The sequence below is a fragment of the Antennarius striatus genome, chromosome 9 (genome assembly GCF_040054535.1).
Source record: "Antennarius striatus isolate MH-2024 chromosome 9, ASM4005453v1, whole genome shotgun sequence".
In the NCBI taxonomy this organism is placed as follows: Eukaryota; Metazoa; Chordata; class Actinopteri; order Lophiiformes; family Antennariidae; genus Antennarius; species Antennarius striatus.
This window is the reverse complement of record NC_090784.1, coordinates 13,484,144-13,503,986: the sequence shown is the minus strand read 5'-3', so window position 1 is coordinate 13,503,986 and position 19,843 is coordinate 13,484,144. Positions and strand designations below refer to the sequence as shown.

Sequence of the window (19,843 nt, the reverse complement as noted above, 5' to 3'; positions counted from 1 at the left end):
ACATACACTGATGGTGACTTGTGTCCAGTCATTCTCCATTGGTCCTGCTTATATTCCCACATTTGTGTTTTGTCTCATCCCCCCTCCATAGTAGCATTTTGCTTCTGTACCAATATTTACTGTCATAGTCTTGTCATTATCTTTCAGTGTATTATCCTTGCCTGTTTTCTGACCTTGCCTTTTGCCTCATGTTTAGGACACCTCTGACTGGTTTTGTCTGTCTTCCTGTGTACTGACCTCTGCCTCATAATAAATTTGTCTTCTGCATTTCCACCAGTCGTTGTTGTGCATTTGAAGCAAAATCCTTCTAATAGTATTTACTGACTCACTGACCATACAACATGGCCCTAAAATGTAGAGATGCTATCGTACCATTATTAGTTTCATGCATAAACATCTCACGATCTTCAGATTCTTAAATCTGAATCCAAACCAAATCAGTACAGTTTCAGCGACCCTTAATTGTAAGTGTGCAGCATTATACTCAGTTATATTATAGTAATGACATTTTTTTGGCCCTATTTAAACATGGATCATCAGATCCAGAGTATTACATTACATTGGATCCAGATTATGTTTTAATGTGTGGTTGATCTTATGAGGATGCCATTGTCTTATTTTTCCATTGCATTATCTTTGAAGATAGAAGCAAAAATGTTTCTGTTACCATTATCCTGCTGTGGTAAAGATTTATTTTATAAGAACTCTGGATCCAGATGATTGGATGACTCACTTCACTAAGTAAATCTCATCTACCCATACCCCACATCTCCAAACAATTTAATCACAATGTCTTCAGCACTCTTGGACTGAGCCTCTTCTGACTAAATAGACCAAAAAAACCCCCACATAAAACAAGCGAATGCGTGTAAAAAAGACCTCTTCGATCGAGGCAATTATCTTTTTTTCTTAATCATTTGAATGCCAGTGATAAAGTTTCAGTTGTGTTGTCACATACAAATGAAAAACATTACTTCCACAGTGTGGCAGTATTGTTCAGTAGATAACTGCAGCTGATGTTTGCTCTTTGATGAAGTCGTTCAGGAGTGTGCTAAAAAATATCACGCACCTCCGGCATTGTTACACAATGTCAGAAACTACTGCGCAAATCCTACTAAGACAAACAAATGTTACATAGGATTAGTTTGAACAACATAATTTTAACCCATTTTTTACGGAAGGAAAGGAGATAATAGAATCATATTTAAGAAAAAAACCATGTGTAGAATGTAACTGTAAGATGATGCATGGAGTGGGTATATTTAATATATCCGTGCATCAATGGAAAGAAAAAAGACGATTACCATTACCTTAAAATTCTGGAATTACATATCCACAGTTATTTATTGGTGATTATGTTTGATGAGTAATACAACGTGTTATTATTATGCTCCAGCTGTTACCACCCATTAATGTTAATGTTATCGTCACTGAAAGGTAATTTGTTGCACAAGCTACAGCAAATACAAAAGCCAGCTGGGATAGGCGCTACAGACCCATGCATGACCCGCAATGTGGACATTTTAAAAGCACAAACATTCATTTTAGAGTTTATATTAAATCCAAATCATTCTTGTGTTCATTTTTGGATATCATGTTTTGTGGGAGATGTTAACTTTTTGAGGGCTAAGGGAAATTCTCAAAGATGAAATAACAATACTGCTTCACAAATTAATTCAAAATATTATTCATAGAATAAAATAATAAAAATAATGTCGTAAAAAGGGTTAAAGCGATTGTTCTGATATCATTTATATGAGACATCGTCAAAGTCCAGCCACAGAACAATTATAAATGGCTTTACAAATGACCGTAATAGTCCTGTCTGAGCACATGCACAAGCCCAATTCAGATGTCAAAAAGTGATGTATTTAGCCACCAATGCAGAGCACAGAGGAGATCATCCTACACCGTTATAAATCCAAAGAGTCATCACACAGGCAGCACCATTCACTATCTGCTGAATGTACTGTAAATGTTACAAAGGTTGAGTGTTAGAGTGCAGGAATGACACTGGGGTTATCCAACAAGAACCTCCCAGCACATTTGTTTAGTTGAATAAGACTCCCAGTTCCAGCACTGCTCCACGGCAATGTTTGGTGTCTCAGGACACAAGTCTGGACTGCAAGATTGTTTAATGAACAAAGTTCCCATTCATATCGTAAAATTATGTTCGGATCAACCTGATACCTTTTTTTTACTATATATGGCTGTTTTGCAGTGAAGTGAGTGAAGTAACTCTCATGTTTCTTAGAAGCTATTTATACAGCATGTACAGAACAATATACAGAAAATCACCTTTTAAAACTTTCCCTTTTAAAAAGTGCCATATTCATATTTTTGACAACCAACTTTAGAATCTGAAGAACCAGTGTCAAAACTGTCATACGGTCATACTGTGGTCTGACCCGGCATGTCATACTTACTGATCTTTATAGTCAACACCTGAAACATTTTCCTCAGAAGTTGAGAAATCAAATGATATATAAGTCTGGCAATGGTTTTGTAAAGGTTTTGTAGTTTAGTAAAGACAGGTGACTTACTATTTAGAGTAGTCTAATGGCAATTATGTAAATTAAAGGATGTAAATATTGGAACACACCTTATCTTCAGGGCTACTCTCAAATAAGCTGTTTTTACAGTCAAACCGAGCATTTATGATATAGTGGATGCTATTTTTTATTTTGCAAGGAAACCTAACAATATATGACTTATTGTCCTACTTGAACTAACTCACTGTCTCACTGTCTTTGTGAACAATTGACACATTTTCGGCGGCACGGTCGTGCAGTGGGTAGTGCTGTTGCCACACAACAAGGCGGGTCCGGGTTCGAGTCCCGCTGTGTGTGGAGTTTGCATGTTCTCCCCGTGTCTGCGTGGGTTCTCTCCGGGTTCTCCAGCTTCCTCCCACCTCCAAAAAACATGCACTTCAGGTTAATTGGCTGTTCCAAATTGTCCGTAGGAGTGTGTGTGCCTCTGTCTGTCTCTGTGTAGCTCTGCGGTGCACTGGCATCGCACCTGGAGTTTCCCCCGCATAATGCCCCAAGACAGCAAGACAGTTGGGTTAGGCTCCAGCTCCCCGTGACCCACGTAAGCGGATGAAGCGGTCAATGAAAATGAATGAAAGATGCATGATGTATTTTCTTTTTTGCCGGAGAAAGTAAAGCCACATCAGCATGCTTGTAAAATTTGATAAGATTAAGTTTGGTTTCCTCAGTTTAGAAAATTGTGAGAAACATCAGAACTAAATACAGACAAATTAAAATGAAACTCGGACTGCATCCTGTAGAAGCAGAACTAATCCCATCCATCCATCCATCCATCCATCCATCCATTTTCAGTTACTTATCTGGAGCTTTTCCCAGCTATGCTGGAAAGTTCTTGCTGTGAGCAACATTTTTTCCATTAAATAAAATGTAATCAGATTTTGTCAGATGCCTCTTTTGTAACTTTTAATAAAGTTGTGTAAAATTGCACAGAAATGCTTATAGCTTTCATGAAATGTTGCACTTTAATAAGTAAATTTATTTTTCATAGAGAAAAAAATAAATAATTTTTTTTAAAAATTACCTTTTGGTTGTTGAATGTGAAATGCATTATAGTTTCTGAGAGCCCATCATCACATTCTCTTTTCTTGAGGTTTTGCTTGAGAACTGTACTAAATACTATTTTATAGTATGGTTTAAATAATTTGAACACCTATCTTCAATTGAAGCAAAATTTTCTGAAGAAGTTTCATATTGCGTTTACAAATTGAAAACCTTTCTGACACTTTTATTTGACTTTTGTCACCTATTGCATTTTCTGCAACAAAGCTTCCTCACTGCTGCTAATTCTCCCAAGGTGATCTTTCTCAAAAGCCTCACACAAAGGCATAATAATAAAAGGTTTAGTGTAATATAGATCAAATCTGCTTTAGTGTGGGTCACTGACCCAAACTGTATCAGCTCTTTCCAACCGTAATAGTCTGCTCCTCTGGGAGCATAATGTTTGGATTGGTTGGGGAAATATATTGGCAATAAAGAGACAAAAGGATGTCATAAACGTTGATTAAAGCTCTGGTTAAAAGACAGAGGCGGAGAAGCCCTGAGTTATGGTGGCTTTTCAGACTGCATTATTGTTTCAGTGACAGAGCTCTTAGTGCGTCTAGTGGTGTGGTCACAGACGAGAGGTAAACATTTCTCAAAGTGTGAAGAGTCATTAATCCCTGGAGCCGAGGATGGCTTCACTATCTGTGTCTGTGGCCGGAGAACTCACAGCCAGCTGGCACCAGCAGGTGACACGAAGCTTCAACATTAATGCTTCCTACTTCAAAGATGTTTGAATCTCCTCCAACCTCTTCCCACTGTTTATCATAGTGAACAGTTTGGTGAACCTATGTGTTGTTTTCTAAATATGTTCCAGATAATATTACCACAATTAAGCATCACCTTAAAATTCAGGTTTCCAAAGAAACAAAATACACAATAATATGTACAAATTGTAAAACTTCTCATTCTGGTTAATATATGAGCAAAGATTTGATAACACCAGTACATGTAGTTTGTATGATATGCAACACACAGGAAAATGTCCACACATGGACGGACCCCCCCCCCCCCAACAAACAAACAAACAAACAAAAACAAACCCTGAAAGTGAAAATATTGCCCAATATGTATTTCTTATGATGTGAAACATGAAATCATGTGGGGCTTGTTTGCCTTTAAAGATACAGGTTCATTGATTTGTGATAATTTAAAGACATTTTCTAAGCCCAGCTCCTGCCCATTACTTTTTATTGCATTTGTCAAAACTCTTTTTAAGACACAAAGAGATATTAGTTAATTGACTTCGAGTGTAAGTAGCCCTGCAATAATTTCATGTCACTTTGAAGAAATGATTGGACCGCCTACCTCTTTGTCTTCTTTTGCACAAACACATCCAGTCACACTGTTAGTGTGTTTTACTGGCTGGTGTCTTCCACAAAGACTGATGAAATGTACTGCTGGTAGTCACACAAGAAGGTGGAGAAATACAAACTTTTCTGATAGTGACAGCTGAGACTGCAAACAATCATTGCTGGTGTTCGTTGTGATAATAGCTGTTGTCTTACACACAAGCGAGCCATTTGGAGGATTAATGCACTTCGATGCACTGCACTCACATAACACATTATTATTATTAACAGCATTAATAATGCTGTGGCTCGCGGCAGTGCCTCAGCGGTAGAGCAGATTTTTTGAAGACGGATCGCCCAGCCATCGGTGGTTCAAATCCCTCTCCCACCAGGACGTCCCTCAGAGTGTGAGCTGACGGTGGGAGACGTCAGCTCACCTCCCAGCCACTGCTGAGGCGCCCTTGAGCAAGGTGCCGCCCCCCCACAAGCTGCCCATTTGGGGTGCAATCCCCTGTGCGCGACCTCTCACTCTGACTCCCCCTACTGTTTGTGTGAAGTGTTATTAATTGCATGCCTACAGGCCCCCAGTGTGTTGTGTTCAGGGGCCTGTATTCAAATACTATGTGTGTATGCATGACTAACAAAAGACTGTAACCACATGCAAAAAAGAGTGAAGAGTGTGGATGAATAATTAGATTTAATCTTTAATCTTTAATTTAATTAATCTGTAGTTAATATGTTGGCACATCACATTTGTAAAGAAATAAAACTAAGTTGGCTGGTTCCTTGTCAGTGTATTAGTTCTGTTAATGCTGGTTTGCTGTGGTACTTAGGTTCCATTTACATTTCCAGAATGAGGTGATTCAATTTCAATTTTAGTTTAATTTTTTGTCATAATGTAACAAAATCAGACTTTTTTCAGGACTGTTTCAACAACAAAATAAAACATTTGCAACAAATCAGTGCAATCAAATCAAATCAATCAATGCAAATCAATGAAAAATGAATCGGAAAGATTACAATTTATCTAGTTTTTTGCATCTACGTGTGTTGGCAGGTCCAGCAATGCACTAAAGTTCAATGACCAGAGAGGAGTGATGACAACAATAACAAAGATCATCAGCTGTTTGCAATTTGTGTGAGAAAGCAAAGTGTTTGTTGTCCTCCAAAACAAAATGTCCTTTGCTATCACCACATCCATCTCTGTTTAAACACCAGGAGTTGACTCACAACTCTGATTCTTTTTGTTGTTGATGTACTAGATAAACCATGCAAACATCAGTGTGTGTACTTGCTGCACCACAGGATGGATATGTTCACACTGAAAATTTTGTCAACACAAAATGTAACACAATAGAACAGAGCTGAACAGTGGCTCCTGTAACGTCCACATAGCCTTTGTGGTCCTAAATCAGATGCGTATTGATCCCCCCTGATAGGAAAGAAGTGTGAACAGTCCCATCAGACTTCATGTGTCTTGTCTACAGACGAGGTTGTTCACGTCAGTGTTTCGTCACACATTGAGGGAACAACTAAGGCCCCGTCCACACGATGACGTTTTTTTTTTGAAAAAGCAACTTTTAAAAAACGCATCGAAAACGATTCGCGTCCACACGACAGCGTTTTCAAAAAAATCTCCGTCCACATGTAAACGCACCAGTGCGTTTTCGAAGATGGCTATAAGCATGCCAAACCATGTGGTGGCAGTATTGAGTCAAATTTTATCCAATAGGAATCCTCCGTGTTTTTTTGTCACAACACACGGGCCCATAAATAAGACGTCACAGAGGTTTTCGTCGCAGGCAAGACGTCAGCGTTTTTAAAAAGTTGCGGATACTCCGTCCACACGACAACGCAGACCCAGTGTTTTTAAAAAAATCCACCTAGGCCAGCGTTTTTAAAAAGTTGCGTTTTCATTCTGGATATCTGCGTTGTCGTGTGGACGGAAGGCGTAAACGCAACAAAAAAGTTGCGTTTTCAAAAAGTTGCGGCATCGTGTGGAAGGGGCCTAAGAAACACGAGGTTGAAACACATTCAAATTTTGCTTTTGCTTTCTAGCCCTCAGGCTACAGAGCTGTCAGACTCTCACCACACTGTTGGCATCACAGCAAACAATGCAAGAAATTAGTATTCACATCACTGGTGAACAGAACATCATTGATATTTTCTGGACAATGGTATTAATCTGATCGTCCTAATCAAATCCAGCTCACATGCAAAGATGAACGACCATGCAAGAGCAACAGATCATTTGTCATGAATATTAGTAACACCTGCGCTTTTCCCTCTGCGACAAATCCAACAAATCGAAATAGTTGTGAATTGTATTTTAAGGGTGACTATTTCTTAACACTGAAAAGTGTTTAGAAAAAATCTGCCTTTTTACTTTTTACAGTTTTGGACTTGAAGTCCATCATGTCATTTCCAAAGTCTCATGTAATGAAACGTGCAGATGAATCCAATTTTTACACCCAGTTGATTTAGATTAAAATGTTTATAATAAAACACTTGTGAGATCCTCTACACCTCGCTTATTTGCATGGTTAATTTGTCTGCGCGGGGTAGCCAGTGTGCGCCACACCCACTCAGGCATTCATGCCTCTGGGCGTGCATTTCGAAACCCCGCCCCTCTCGCGCCGCCTCCAAGCGGACCGCAATGATTTAGAAGTTCAGGAATCCCACGTGACGTCACCCAGGGGTGACGTTATGCTTCTCTAAATAGATCGTATTGTAATCTTTTCTCAGTCCAACGTGGTTTCTTCTGAGAGACTGCTTCACATTTTCTACACTTGTTTGGTGAGTTGGAAACGCGCTACCGCCATGCAGAGGGTCGTGCATGCGCCTCTGCAGGTTTGTTTGTTAAAGGCGCTCCTCGTTACTTTTCTTCTTCTTTATTCATGCAGCCACTTCATTATGTCGTTTGCTTCAGGGAGCAGGATGGTGTATTTTCTTCTTGTTATCAACTCATATATATGCGCAAGTAAACGAGTTAACGGTCTGCGCTACTTTTGATCGAGTGAGCGCGTTGTCATCCCGCGTCGGTCGCCTGTCTGTTGACTAATGGATGAAGTTGAACGTGGAGTCAAGTGCCGCCGCTGCTGTTCGGTCTGTCAGGCAGCAGTGGAGACAAGTCTGCAGGAATTCATCCCGAACCCGACTCTAAACTACGGAACAGGTCAATGCAAACGAGGACTTCAGTTATACATTTCGTTTTCGTGCCTCCCTGGTTCTTCTATGAACCCTAAAGTCTCGGTGGTGGATCCTTGAGACGTCGGCATGCTGTCCCGTATCGGGATTCGCAGTGCCGGGTGTATCACCGGTGCGCTCCGGACTCTACGCGCGTTGCGGTTCACCAGTGATCGTCTGGAAAAACCCAGCTTGTGGTGGTGGTTTTGGTATTAGTGTCGTTTAAAAAAAAAGAAAAGGGAAGAGTGATTCATCTGTTCTCAAGAATGTATGTTGTCCTGAACAGATATGTGCCTAACATGACGTCATTCTGCAGGCTAGTCGATATTTGATTAAGGATTGAGACGTTCAGGGTTACTTTCAGGAAGGTTGTGCTGACGAGGCGCGCTTTACGGCCTGAAGAAATGAAAGATGTTTTAATCATTTGATTAGTCTCCGCTGTCATTATTTTTATGTGACAACACTATCAATAACTGCTCCTTCCTCATTGCACGATGCCTGAGATCAGTTCCAGTTTTACTGTGTCCCTTTTAATTGGCTGTGTAAATGACACATGATAATAAGGTAAGCTATTTAAGTTTGATGATGTGTTTATATTATTTAATGCAGAGTGAGATGGGCTTTCAGAAGATGCTGTTAATAATGGATCCGTATCGCAGACCTGCTTTAGTGTAATCAATTTCATTTATATGAAAGCAACAGTTTGACAAAAAGTTTGAAACATGTATTTTTTAAAGCTCATTTTTCACTTTCTAACTGGGAGAACTGTTGCTTAAAGAAAAATTTATGAAAATCCTCGTGTCTTTTGAGTTCCATTGGATTTAACACATAAAATAAGTAACGCACCAGTTTCTCGGCTGTATCAAAATCTGACATTCAATATATTCTACTGGTCAAGGGAAATGAATAGTGCACCATAAAATATCAATAATTTCATGAAAATAAATACAGAACAACAACGACTGTTAAGTCAGTGACTACATTTAACTTTGTTTTATTGATCAACCTTTATTTAAAAAATCTCTGTTTTTCCATATTTTTCAGAGCTGTAGTAAAGTCCAGTAAGTCGTACCTGATAAATTGAGACCTAAAGATTTTAGTGGTTGTACTCTAAATGAACAATGCTCTGGTAATGATTGAAGGGGTGCAAATAAGAGAAATTAGAACCAAAGTCACAGTTTAATTATTAGTCTGGATTTTATTTTTTAGAAAGCCTATAAAACTTTCAGCAGTAGGAATAATATGAGTCACAGTAACCCTCTAATGGGTCATTTTTCTTCCCGTGATGTGTTTACATGTTGTGGAAGAGATAAGTCTTCAGATTTGCATCATACAAAAGTTTTTGCTACAAACTGAGTTTGAGAGCAGAATGTTAGAAAGGACCTCAACTAAAAAGGCTGTGTTTTCTGCCCCAGGGATCACTGTGATCCTACCTTGAACTTGGGCTGTCAAAGGCCCAGTCTATTGGGAGTTGGAGATTTAAATTGCTGTGCATGTTTGGGCTTGCTTTAACCCCATATGCCTTTGCACCCCTACCCCTCTTTTCCTTGCCATATTGTTCAAATTCTAATATATGTCTCTACCTGGAGAATTTTCCCCCTGCTTCCCTTGAAATCAAACGCTATAGCCTAATCCTTCCCTCGCACACATCAGGATATAGTTAATGTAAAGTGTAACCAAATTTCCTCTGTTAAACTAAAACATCACTATCAAATGAGAGCCAATTGTCCCATCCACGGAAAGGGTCATATGCTCCGGTAATTTTGAAGTGTGAAAGCTATTGGATAACGTACAGAGGAATTCATCGAATTAATATTTAATTATGATATGTGTCATATGGTTTACATTTCCTGGTAAATGTGATGAATTAATCAAGTCTCTTTTTGAAAAAAAAAGTAGTAAAAGTCCAATCTTTGCATCCATCCATTTATGGGGCACCCCTTTTCTCTTATTTTTTGTCATTCGTGATGATTTCTTGTACAATTTTAGATTTTATTGAAGGGTCTATTTGGTTATAAATATGTTCAATAATCAAGTATGAAAACAACCACGGCAAGAACAATCATATATTTAGCAAGAAGTACGTCACTTTGAGATAAAAATGCGGTTTGGAATAATCAGTGACAGGCTTCTTGATGTCCTGGTTCTACAGTGGTATTCACCGTTATCCTTGATCTGTAGGTTAGGTTTTGAGTTAGAATCAGCGGAGTTGCTTATGTTTGTTGTGTCAAAGGAAACCAGGTGATTTTTCAGGGGCCCTGTACAACAGACAGAGTGAATTGGTGACAGAAAGAGAGACCAGGACTCATTGCTCTTTGACAGAGAGACCCTGTCCAGACTCTGTTCTGCAGGCTTGGTTATGAAGTACAGCCTGTTAGGAAAACAGCACTGCTTAGCATAACACAACATTCAGTGCTTTGACTGCGCTTGAGGAAACCGGTGCCCGTGAAAACAACATGCATGTACACGGTGTATGAGGGTATTTATTCTCAGCACAAGACGCGTGACATAGACTTAAATTTCATGTATTTTCACGAACTGATATTGTTGACAGGTCAGGGATTTGTGTCATGATTTAGAACAGCATTGCTGCTGTGAAACTGTAGACATTCCAGCTTTAATAAAAAGTCCATACTTTAAACAAATAATGCACCTTGTGCTGATGGTTAGATTGTTAGTCTCAACAGACCTCTATGAAACATTTCTTTTTGAGATTAGTTTTGGATCAGTAGATGCATGAGTCAGAAGAAAAAAGCAGAAGTAATGTTGTTACAGTTCTTCATTTCTTTATTTTTTGTGTAGAGTCAAAACAGAGCTGTGAGGGATTTTTTTTTTTTTGCAACAACTTTCCCAATTCAAAAGCATAATATTAGTAGTAAAGTCTCACTTCTCTTGTTAAATTTTAAAAGTAAAAAAAATGAAAAGTCAAAAGGCTTAAAGTAAAATTAGACTTCCAAGCTTGAGGCACTCTAGACCTGTGTAATCGTGGGGTTTTAGATGTTCTGTATTAATTTTGAAAGACCATTCTCTTTCTGAAAGCCTTATGCAAAAAGTTCTGATTGTTCAGCTCTACAGTTTTTTGCGTTATTGAACGGGGTATTGGCTCAGAGCTCCACATGGTCTCTGAAAGCTGTGCTGTAGAATGCCTTGTCATGTCATTGAGGACATCTGTCAGAAAGGTGCTGTACATTGTTCCAGCAAGTGACCCCTGCTCCTCTATAATAAGGATGGTTAACAAACTGACACAAGAGAAACAAATAATGCTTACAAATAAAACCCCCAACACTATTCCAGCTTACCTCAGGAACATCAGCGAGCACAAAAATGAACCCCTCAAACTCCCAGCCTCTGGTAGAGGACCCAAGCTTGAGGATGACACAGATACCACCCTAGGAACGAGGAACGTGTGTGTGTGTGTGTGTGTGTGTGTGTGTGTGTGTGTACGCGCGCCGTATACCTGTAATAATGTATTTTCTGTAATATTATTTGGTAAGTCTTATCCAGTTTTTTCTTCAAAAATTATTTAAATAAATTAGTCAAATTATGTTTAATGTGTAAATAAAAATAAGTATCACTGCTTCAGTTAAATGAAATGTATCATTACTGAAATGATAATTTAGATGAAGAAATCATAAGAATATGCAAAACAAAAGCGTAATCAAGTTTCCGCTGGCAGTACTTGGCCACTAAAGACGAGTGTACAGTAGTCATTATTCAAAGTAACTATGAACCACAATCATGATGACTCTGGTTTCAAGAGCAGCTATAGCTTTTGCCTCTGACATTTTCCCCATAGAAAACAATGTAAATACAATTTATCTAATAATTGAACACATTTTTGCAATAGAAGTTCTTGTATTTAATAGTTATATAATATTCAATAAATTTTATGGTTTAACTATTTAAATATCGGAAAGGTGTCTCATGCATCATATGTAATAATTGATTCTTGTGCACATCAAAGCTTTTTAATGGCATGTCACTGCCCTGTATTTGATCATGAGAAGCTTTTAAAATCCACCTGTTGTTGTTTTATTCCCTGAGATCCTGTTATCAATATAGCTGGGCTGTTTTCAATATATTCTGATGCAGAATGTAAGATGCATTCATTTTGTTGTTGTGCATGATTTAGTTTCTGCAAACACACATTGAGGATAACATACAGAATTTGTTGGCCCTTAGTTTTTTATGTGTCTCTGGTTTCAGTTTATATTTTTCCAGCCGAGCACAGGTGTGAGGCGCTCTCTTTCTCCTAGGAAAGTTTTTTCAGCTTCTAACCTAAAACAACATAACCGTTGCACATCATGCACTATTATGACTGTACTGCAAATGACAGGTACTTACAAAAGCACTTATATATACAGTATATATGGGATACTTTGTGGGGGTCCTTAGTGTCGGTTTACAGCTCGGTTCACTACTCAGTTCATCCATCCTTCTGATCCTACATCGTCTTCATCTCAAAATTCTTTCATGTTCCTACACTTCGTTTTTATGTTAGGTTCCCTTGTTCTTTCTGCTGTATAACTACGTCATTATGCTTTTTGTCGGTGCCAGTTTCATCACTGGTATGTGTATTTATTTGTATCTCTGTGAGCAGATGTCACCCCGAATTTCCCTTGGGATTGTTAAAGTATATACAGTATCTATCTATCTATCTATCTATCTATCTATCTATCTATCTATCTATCTATCTATCTATCTATCTATCTATCTATCTATCTATCTATCTATCTATCTATCTATCTATCTATCTATCTATCTATCTATCTATCTATCTATCTATCTATCTATCTATCTATCTATATGACTAGTTGCAGGTAAGCGGATATAGTGTCCCTTATTCTTAAGCTTTAAAACTATCTTGTGCGTTTCCTCAGCACAAATAAACCCACTTTTGGTTCATTATTCATACAAAACTGCTCTGACACCACATTTTTTGTTGTATACCAACCGAATAATGTCTTAAAGTGTTTTAATGCTTGTTGTACTACTGCTTAAAAATTAAATGATGATATTTCATCAGATTTAAGTGCATGCAATATAAAGTGTATGCATTACCACTGGGGTATAACTGTATCTGCCGTACCACCACCACATGTGCTCAACCACATTCTGCCACTCTGTAGTGACAATAAACATTTGAACATCTTGTTGAAACTGGTTTTCAATGAAAATTTCCAACATCATCGATCATGTCGTTGTCCCCTCCAAATTTAAAAGCTGAAGCCATTATAAACTCCCTATTGTAAGTTCCACTGTGTTATAAATATACTATAAATTTGTTTTAACGCCTTCAGAGCTGTCCATATCATTGCATGTAATACATAAAAGAAGAACAATAAAGTAATCCAACTGTAGATATTTTGATTTGTTTCATTGCTTTTGAGATGAAAGTTTTACTGAGATAATTGCTAACAGTGTTGCCAGCACTTGAAAGCCCAGAATGTATCCATGATGTCATTTTAGTGTATGCTCAATATTGTAGTGTTAAAAATTGTAGGTTTAGTATTGAAACTAACAGCTTCAGGTGCACTGGCAATTTTATGTCACACAATGAGTGTATTTTTCCTCTTGGATGCTGGCAGGGAAACTCAGGGCATTGACTTCCTCTCCTTCCTTTCTTCTTGTGTGTGTGTGCGCATACGTGCATGTGTGTGTATATATTTGTGTGTGACGGTGTCTGCATGTGTGTATTTTATAGTTTTATGAGAAGGTGGCCAGAGTGATGAACTCAGACCAGGAAAGGCCGTTCGTGTGCAATGCCCCTGGCTGTTCTCAGGTGTGTATGTTAAGAAATTACACAGCGCAATGTGTGTGTGTGTGTGTGTGTGTGTGTGTGTGTGTGTGTGTGTGTGTGTGCGCGTGCGTGTGTGTGTGTTTGTGTGAGCCTGTGTGTGTGCGCGCATGTGGTTGTGTGTGTGCTTATGTGTGCGCACATCTGTCTGAAATATGAAGATGTGGTCATTGAGAAAGTAGGTTACAGCATAAGGAATGAACAGAGAACACTGGTACTGAGTCACATACAAACAGCAAAGAAAGCTCTAAAATGATCAATTATAACATGTAAGAAAATTAATAGACAACACTCTGATGATCACACCATATGCTCTTATGTGATTCCCTCTTTAAATTGAGTTATTTGTGGTCAGACATCGTTGTATGAGTGTGTTTCTTTCTACAATTTCAACAGCGATTCCCCACAGAGGACCATTTGATGATACATCGACACAAACATGAAATGACCCTAAAGTTTCCTTCCATAAAGAATGACAACATGTTATCAGGTGAGTTAAGGCTGTATCAGTACAGACACACACTGCTTCAGCAGTCACAGAGACATTGTAGTTCATTGTAATTCAAGTGTGTTCCTTGATGACTTGTGGTCAAACACAACTGACTGTCATAAGAAAACCTTTTGGCATGTCTATACCAATTGTTAACAGTAAAGAAAATCAAATGGTACCCTTCTGCTCAACACTTATTCATACTTCTGGTGGAGATATCAGCATGTTAAGATGAGCGTCTCTTCTGGTGTGTCGTCATCACGGGTGAACATCAGTCTACTGATGATAAGGCGTTAGAAAGAGTGGGTGATGGTTTTATGAATGATGGGGCGTACGAGCCCCCAGTGACGTGATGATTGGCATGTTAATCTACTGTTACAAGAAACACCAAGTTATAGATTTTAAACTGCAAGGCCAATCCATAAGTATAGATCTGCATTCCCAGAAATGGGCAGACTTTACAGGGCAACAGTATGAGCTTCTAGCCACATCGCCGAGATTGTGTCTTCTTTATTATTTACGTCCAGTTGACGGCGGGATCAGATTTTCTAGGCCAGATCTGCTTATCACCTTCTGACTAAGTTACAACTGTGGCCATTTCTCTTATAAAGACCTTAAATTAATCAGTGCTTACTGCAAGTTACAGCTCAGACACATGGTAACAGGCCACAAGAACTGAAATACCCTTTAAGATATAGCAATAACTACACTGACCTTAAGTCAACCTCATGCACTTCAAACTAATCTGTTCAGGTTGTTGTTTGGTTATGACTAATTGATCATAAACCAAAGCTTACTTTACTTTATGAGGTTTCTTTTCTTTGCTATCTTCAACTAAGAAAATAGGTGAAATGCCATTCATAGAGTCAGTCACATTCTGAGATGAAATACAAAAATTGTATTTTGGGCACACGGGTCATGATGAAAGTTTCAGTCAATCCCTTGTCTAGCCAGAATGGATAAACAGACCGTAAAGTATGCTTTTAGCTTTTGAAACAAGCCTGATCCTAAAATCACCTTCAACTGTCTGAAACCTGATCTTTTTGCACCCCCCACAATGTCAAATCGCATACTGGGGCATGACTGAGCTCACCAACTGAGACCCCCACTCGGTATGTGGGATCTGTACTTTATCAGTGGAAATGGGGCTGTAAAGTATCTCTCCACGAGAATGAAGACTACATTTCCCCAAACTCACTTCTAATATAAAGCTGTAATGTGTATTCTTTACCCTACAATTTTAGTGTAGATCTCCACTGGCTGCTTTTTTCAATACAGCTTTGGTCCACATAAATAAATAATAGCCTAAAAAGCAAAGCATTTTAAAAATCCCTATCAAAGGAAACATAAAGGTCAGTGATATTAATACAAATATGTTATCTTCTTCTTGTTAACATGACAAATGTGATATAGAGTTGTATTTACTTTTGTCTCACTTATAATTTGGAAGCTGTTATGCGATTATCAGTATGTCTAAATTGAGTCCTATTAATAACAGCCATCCAATAGTTGAGCAGTTTTAACCCTGGCACATTGCGATTCTGATTACTATTTTTCATTTTTAAATAATGAAGAGTTTTATACAATTGCAGTCCAAATGCATGATGTGCTAAAGGCAGTTGTTTTCGATATTTTTCATGCTGTTCTGTTGCTTGTCTATCATGATTTATTTACAACTTGATATAAAGGAGTTATTAACAGTAGTCAGGTTTCAACGTAAAAATTGAAAACCTTGTTTTCCAGACCAAACCCCCACACCAACACGCTTCTTGAAGAACTGTGAAGAGGTGGGATTGTTCAGTGAACTAGACTGCTCCATTGAGCAGGAGTTTTGCAAGGCCCAAGAAGAAGACAGCAAACAGGTACGATAGTGTAGAGAACATGTAGAGAGCTTGGTCAACACAAAGCCACATCCTCTGCCCGTGGTTAGGCCAGGTGGTCTGAACTGTTAGCATCAGTCATGTGACTCACAGCTGCTCTTACCCTATGAGCTGCTAAATACACTTTTAATACATACGTAACACTTCATGTAAAGGCATTGGGTCTACTTGCTAATAAGCAGATGACCTCAGGTATGTATACAACCACAACATTTCTGCCACATTTGCATTTACATGTGGTGCCACAGACACTACAGTGACCTTGATCCCCGTTGACATTTGTTGACATTTACGAATGGTGCTAGCAGGTGAAGATTTGTCATCCACCACATGTGAGGAGAAAAAAAAGATCAAGTTTTCCACCTGTAACTTCAAACAGCCGGCCATCTCTCAGGGAGGGAGTCCTATTTCTTCCCAGATGTAAAGACAGATCCCTGAGACAGTTTTTCGTGGGTACAATGAAAGTCCTGGCGGTAGTTCCTCATGTGTGAGAAAAGTTGCAACACTTTGACGTTTCTCAGGAGACGTTATGATTTATGCATTGTAAGTCAAACCTGAAGCTGTGAAAGATTCACCTGAAACATGGGTCAGCTTACTTGTGAAATCACTACATGACAGACTGCTTATCTAACGTCTGAAAAGGTGTGCTGCTGTTACTCTTGTCTGGGTGGTTTGGTGCTGGAGATTGTCTGTGCTCAGGTCAACCCTGTCTGACCTCCCAAGCCTGTGTGGTTTATGATGGGAGGCTCTGCAAAGTCAGCATGGAGACGAGTCAGAGCAAGACTCTCTCAGGAGTGCATAGCACATTAAGTAGAGATAAGAGTGAATGCTTGAAACTCCACACTGGTCTTCAGTTCATTCACGCACACTTTAGCATCAGAATGTTCTATTCTTAATGTTGTAGTTTAATATGTAGAGGTTATGCTTGTGTATGTCATTAGATCGTCACAGGTAAAAAACAATGAAAGAAAAAAAGAAATAATTATCAGAAACTCGGTCTTCATTAAACTCTCAATGTGTCTCCATCTACACTCTGAAAAGCCTATAGGTGTTAGTCTGGTTCTTCATTAGCCACTGAAGCTTTAGGCCAAACAGTCGTAGATGCTTAAGTCATGCTAAAAATTCCAATGACTTAGAAGAAGGTAGAAGAGTCTGAACCCCTTTGCCTTTCTCCTTCCTCACTGCAGAACATCACCCTGCATGGCCAGACAGGCCAAGGCCAGCACCAGCATTCCCACTCACGAATGTCCAACCATGATACCAGCATAGTGATCCAGCAGGCCCTGCCTTCTCCTCAGTCCAGCTCTGTCATCACTCAGGCTCCATCCACCAACAGACAGATAGGGTGAGTAAGTCAAAGAAACGCACAGTATTTTATTTTTGTCTTTGCATCTTTTTCGGATATGTCATATTTTTCTTTGTAACTGAGTGTTAGAGATGCTGTTAAGAAGTGCTGACAGACAGAAAATGATCTGAGAGGTGTTTATATCAGAATGTATCCTCTCACCGCAGTTGTTTGACCATTATAATGACAGCCTCAGGCTTGTCCTAGTCCCTTTGTGTCTGTACTGATTGTCATTCCTCCATATTCTCTAAGGTAACGTTAGTGTTTTGTTTCAATCGGAGCAGTGTGTTTGGGGCAGGCGATTCATGTTTTGCCGTCCATTCAGCATTGTCCCACAGAGGAGCATGCCAAAAAAGATCCCAGAGGACACGATGAGGTCATTGTTGTAGCCTCAGCCTTGACTGCTTTTATAACGGTTTAGCATTTCAAGCTCCAAAATAGTTCTTTTCACTGTATGGGAATGTCAACCACAACCTCAGACGTCTGTTCTCTGCACTGCCATCCTACACATGCATAATAACATCAGGGCATAAATTAACCACAATCTTCGTCTGCTCCTCCGCTACTTACCTGCTCTGCTTGTGGTTAAGGAATATGCAGACTGTGTAATATAATGAACAATGCTGCCTGTCATGTGGATATCTGCACCCTTTAGGGTCTATAGAATAAGGTCTTTCCTTATTATTATGACAAAAGGGCGTTTCTTCCTCTTTCAAAAATACACTGAACTCAATCGTCGTCCCTTAACCTCAACTACCTTCAAATTTTGGCAAGCGCATTGTCACCACAAACCAGATCTGTGCCAAGATAGTTAGACATTAAGATGACTGTGTCTGGCAGCGTTGCATTGAGTCCTGTGTAGACTTACAGCTTGAGGAGCTAGTGAATATTGGATGGGAGGCCCATCTCTAAGCCTGAGTGACACTCCATCAGGCTCTTTGTCGACGACACGGTTGGAATTTCATCCCCTCGGTGGAGTGGCAATCACTGCTAGTAACAGACACTTCGCTGGTCCTGCTTCACCTGAGTTTACCTGTCAATAAGAACTCTTCACCTTGGTAAAGCACAGACCCGCCACTTCATTTCTCCTCACAGTGCTTTGTGCCCACAAATCTCTCACCGATTCGCATAGAGACTGGTGGTTTTCTACTTGCACATATGTTACACATCATCTGGAAATCAAGTGGCGATGCATTTCTCCCACAGAATGAGTACGCGCAACAGATCCTAGAGCAGCGCTTGTATGCACTAACACTGCAAATGCTTCGTTTGCGTCACTTGTCCTTACCCTCAAATGAGATGAGTTGGTTCACACGAGAGAGGAATTATCTGGAAATTTTCACATCACTAGGAAAAGGGATCGAGGAAACCCCTACACTAAGAAGCAGTGCTTCCACAGGAAGGCATCAGGGCCAACCCAAAGGTCTGTGGACTTGGTCTCTCCACAGGAACTTCCCACACATAGAGCGAGCTGGACAGTTCACAGGTTAGCTGAGTTCCCTCAAACTGGACATTAGGGAGTCTGTTCAAGGTCAGGTCAGCGGTTCCCTGTAGTGCATCTTGGGTTTTTTAAGCAACCTCAGCTGTGATTTCCAACAATTTGTTTTCCTGTGCTTTTGCGATGAAAAGGGAGTCTTTTTGAATTACTTTGATATATTCAGTCCACAAAGAAAACAAATTACTCTGCAATGTTATAGTTTTTATTACTCTGAAACAGACAAATAGTTGTGCTCATAAAGAATGGCTGGTTTGGGTATGTGACCATTGAAGACCTATAAATTTTTTAATCTTGCAACGCTTCATTACATACTGTAGTAAATATGTTTTAAAAGAGAGGAAATCACAAAAGAATATCACTTTAATGTCATGTCAATCTGCTTATCTCTTTCTCAGCTCTGCTGAATGTACAGCGTGAACGTCCAATGAATTAGGATAACAAGTCATTTTCATTGCTCCACAATGTTTACTAAGGAGCTTTGAGGCTTGGAATCAATTAGGATTGGCTTTCCTCAAGTCCATTTACTTTAGAATTGAGCTGGGCCTGCAGCTGTGAAACCTGAGGACCCTTCTCTCTCTCTCTCGCTCTCCTTCTCTACTGAGTCCCTTAACAAAGTCTTTGGGGAGCTGAGCTGACACAAAACAGTGTTAAAACCAGGCATAAGAAACAGCCAACAGATCTTAATGTCAGGGCTGTAATTATCAGACAAAGAGAAGTGGTGTCCAACAGATTTGAATGCTTTCTGCCTTTCAGTTCTAAACATCTGGT

General features: G+C 39.3%; 1 protein-coding gene across 6 annotated transcripts in view; it reads left to right on the top strand.

The window, feature by feature from the left end:
- The first annotated feature begins 7,558 nt into the window (after window positions 1-7,558).
- Window positions 7,559-19,843, top strand: part of creb5b (cAMP responsive element binding protein 5b) — a 38,537-nt gene continuing 26,252 nt past the window's right edge. For 2 of the 6 annotated variants that reach the window (XR_011037044.1, XM_068323304.1), the window contains exons 1-5: window positions 7,681-7,729; window positions 13,770-13,847; window positions 14,259-14,352; window positions 16,096-16,214; window positions 17,420-17,577. Coding sequence is in view for 5 of the 6 variants with exons in the window: in XM_068323304.1 (XP_068179405.1) it covers window positions 7,700-7,729; window positions 13,770-13,847; window positions 14,259-14,352; window positions 16,096-16,214; window positions 17,420-17,577 (479 nt within the window). In the remaining variant the exon portion in view is untranslated. The other 4 variants (XM_068323307.1, XM_068323306.1, XM_068323308.1 and 1 more) reach the window with 4 other exon arrangements.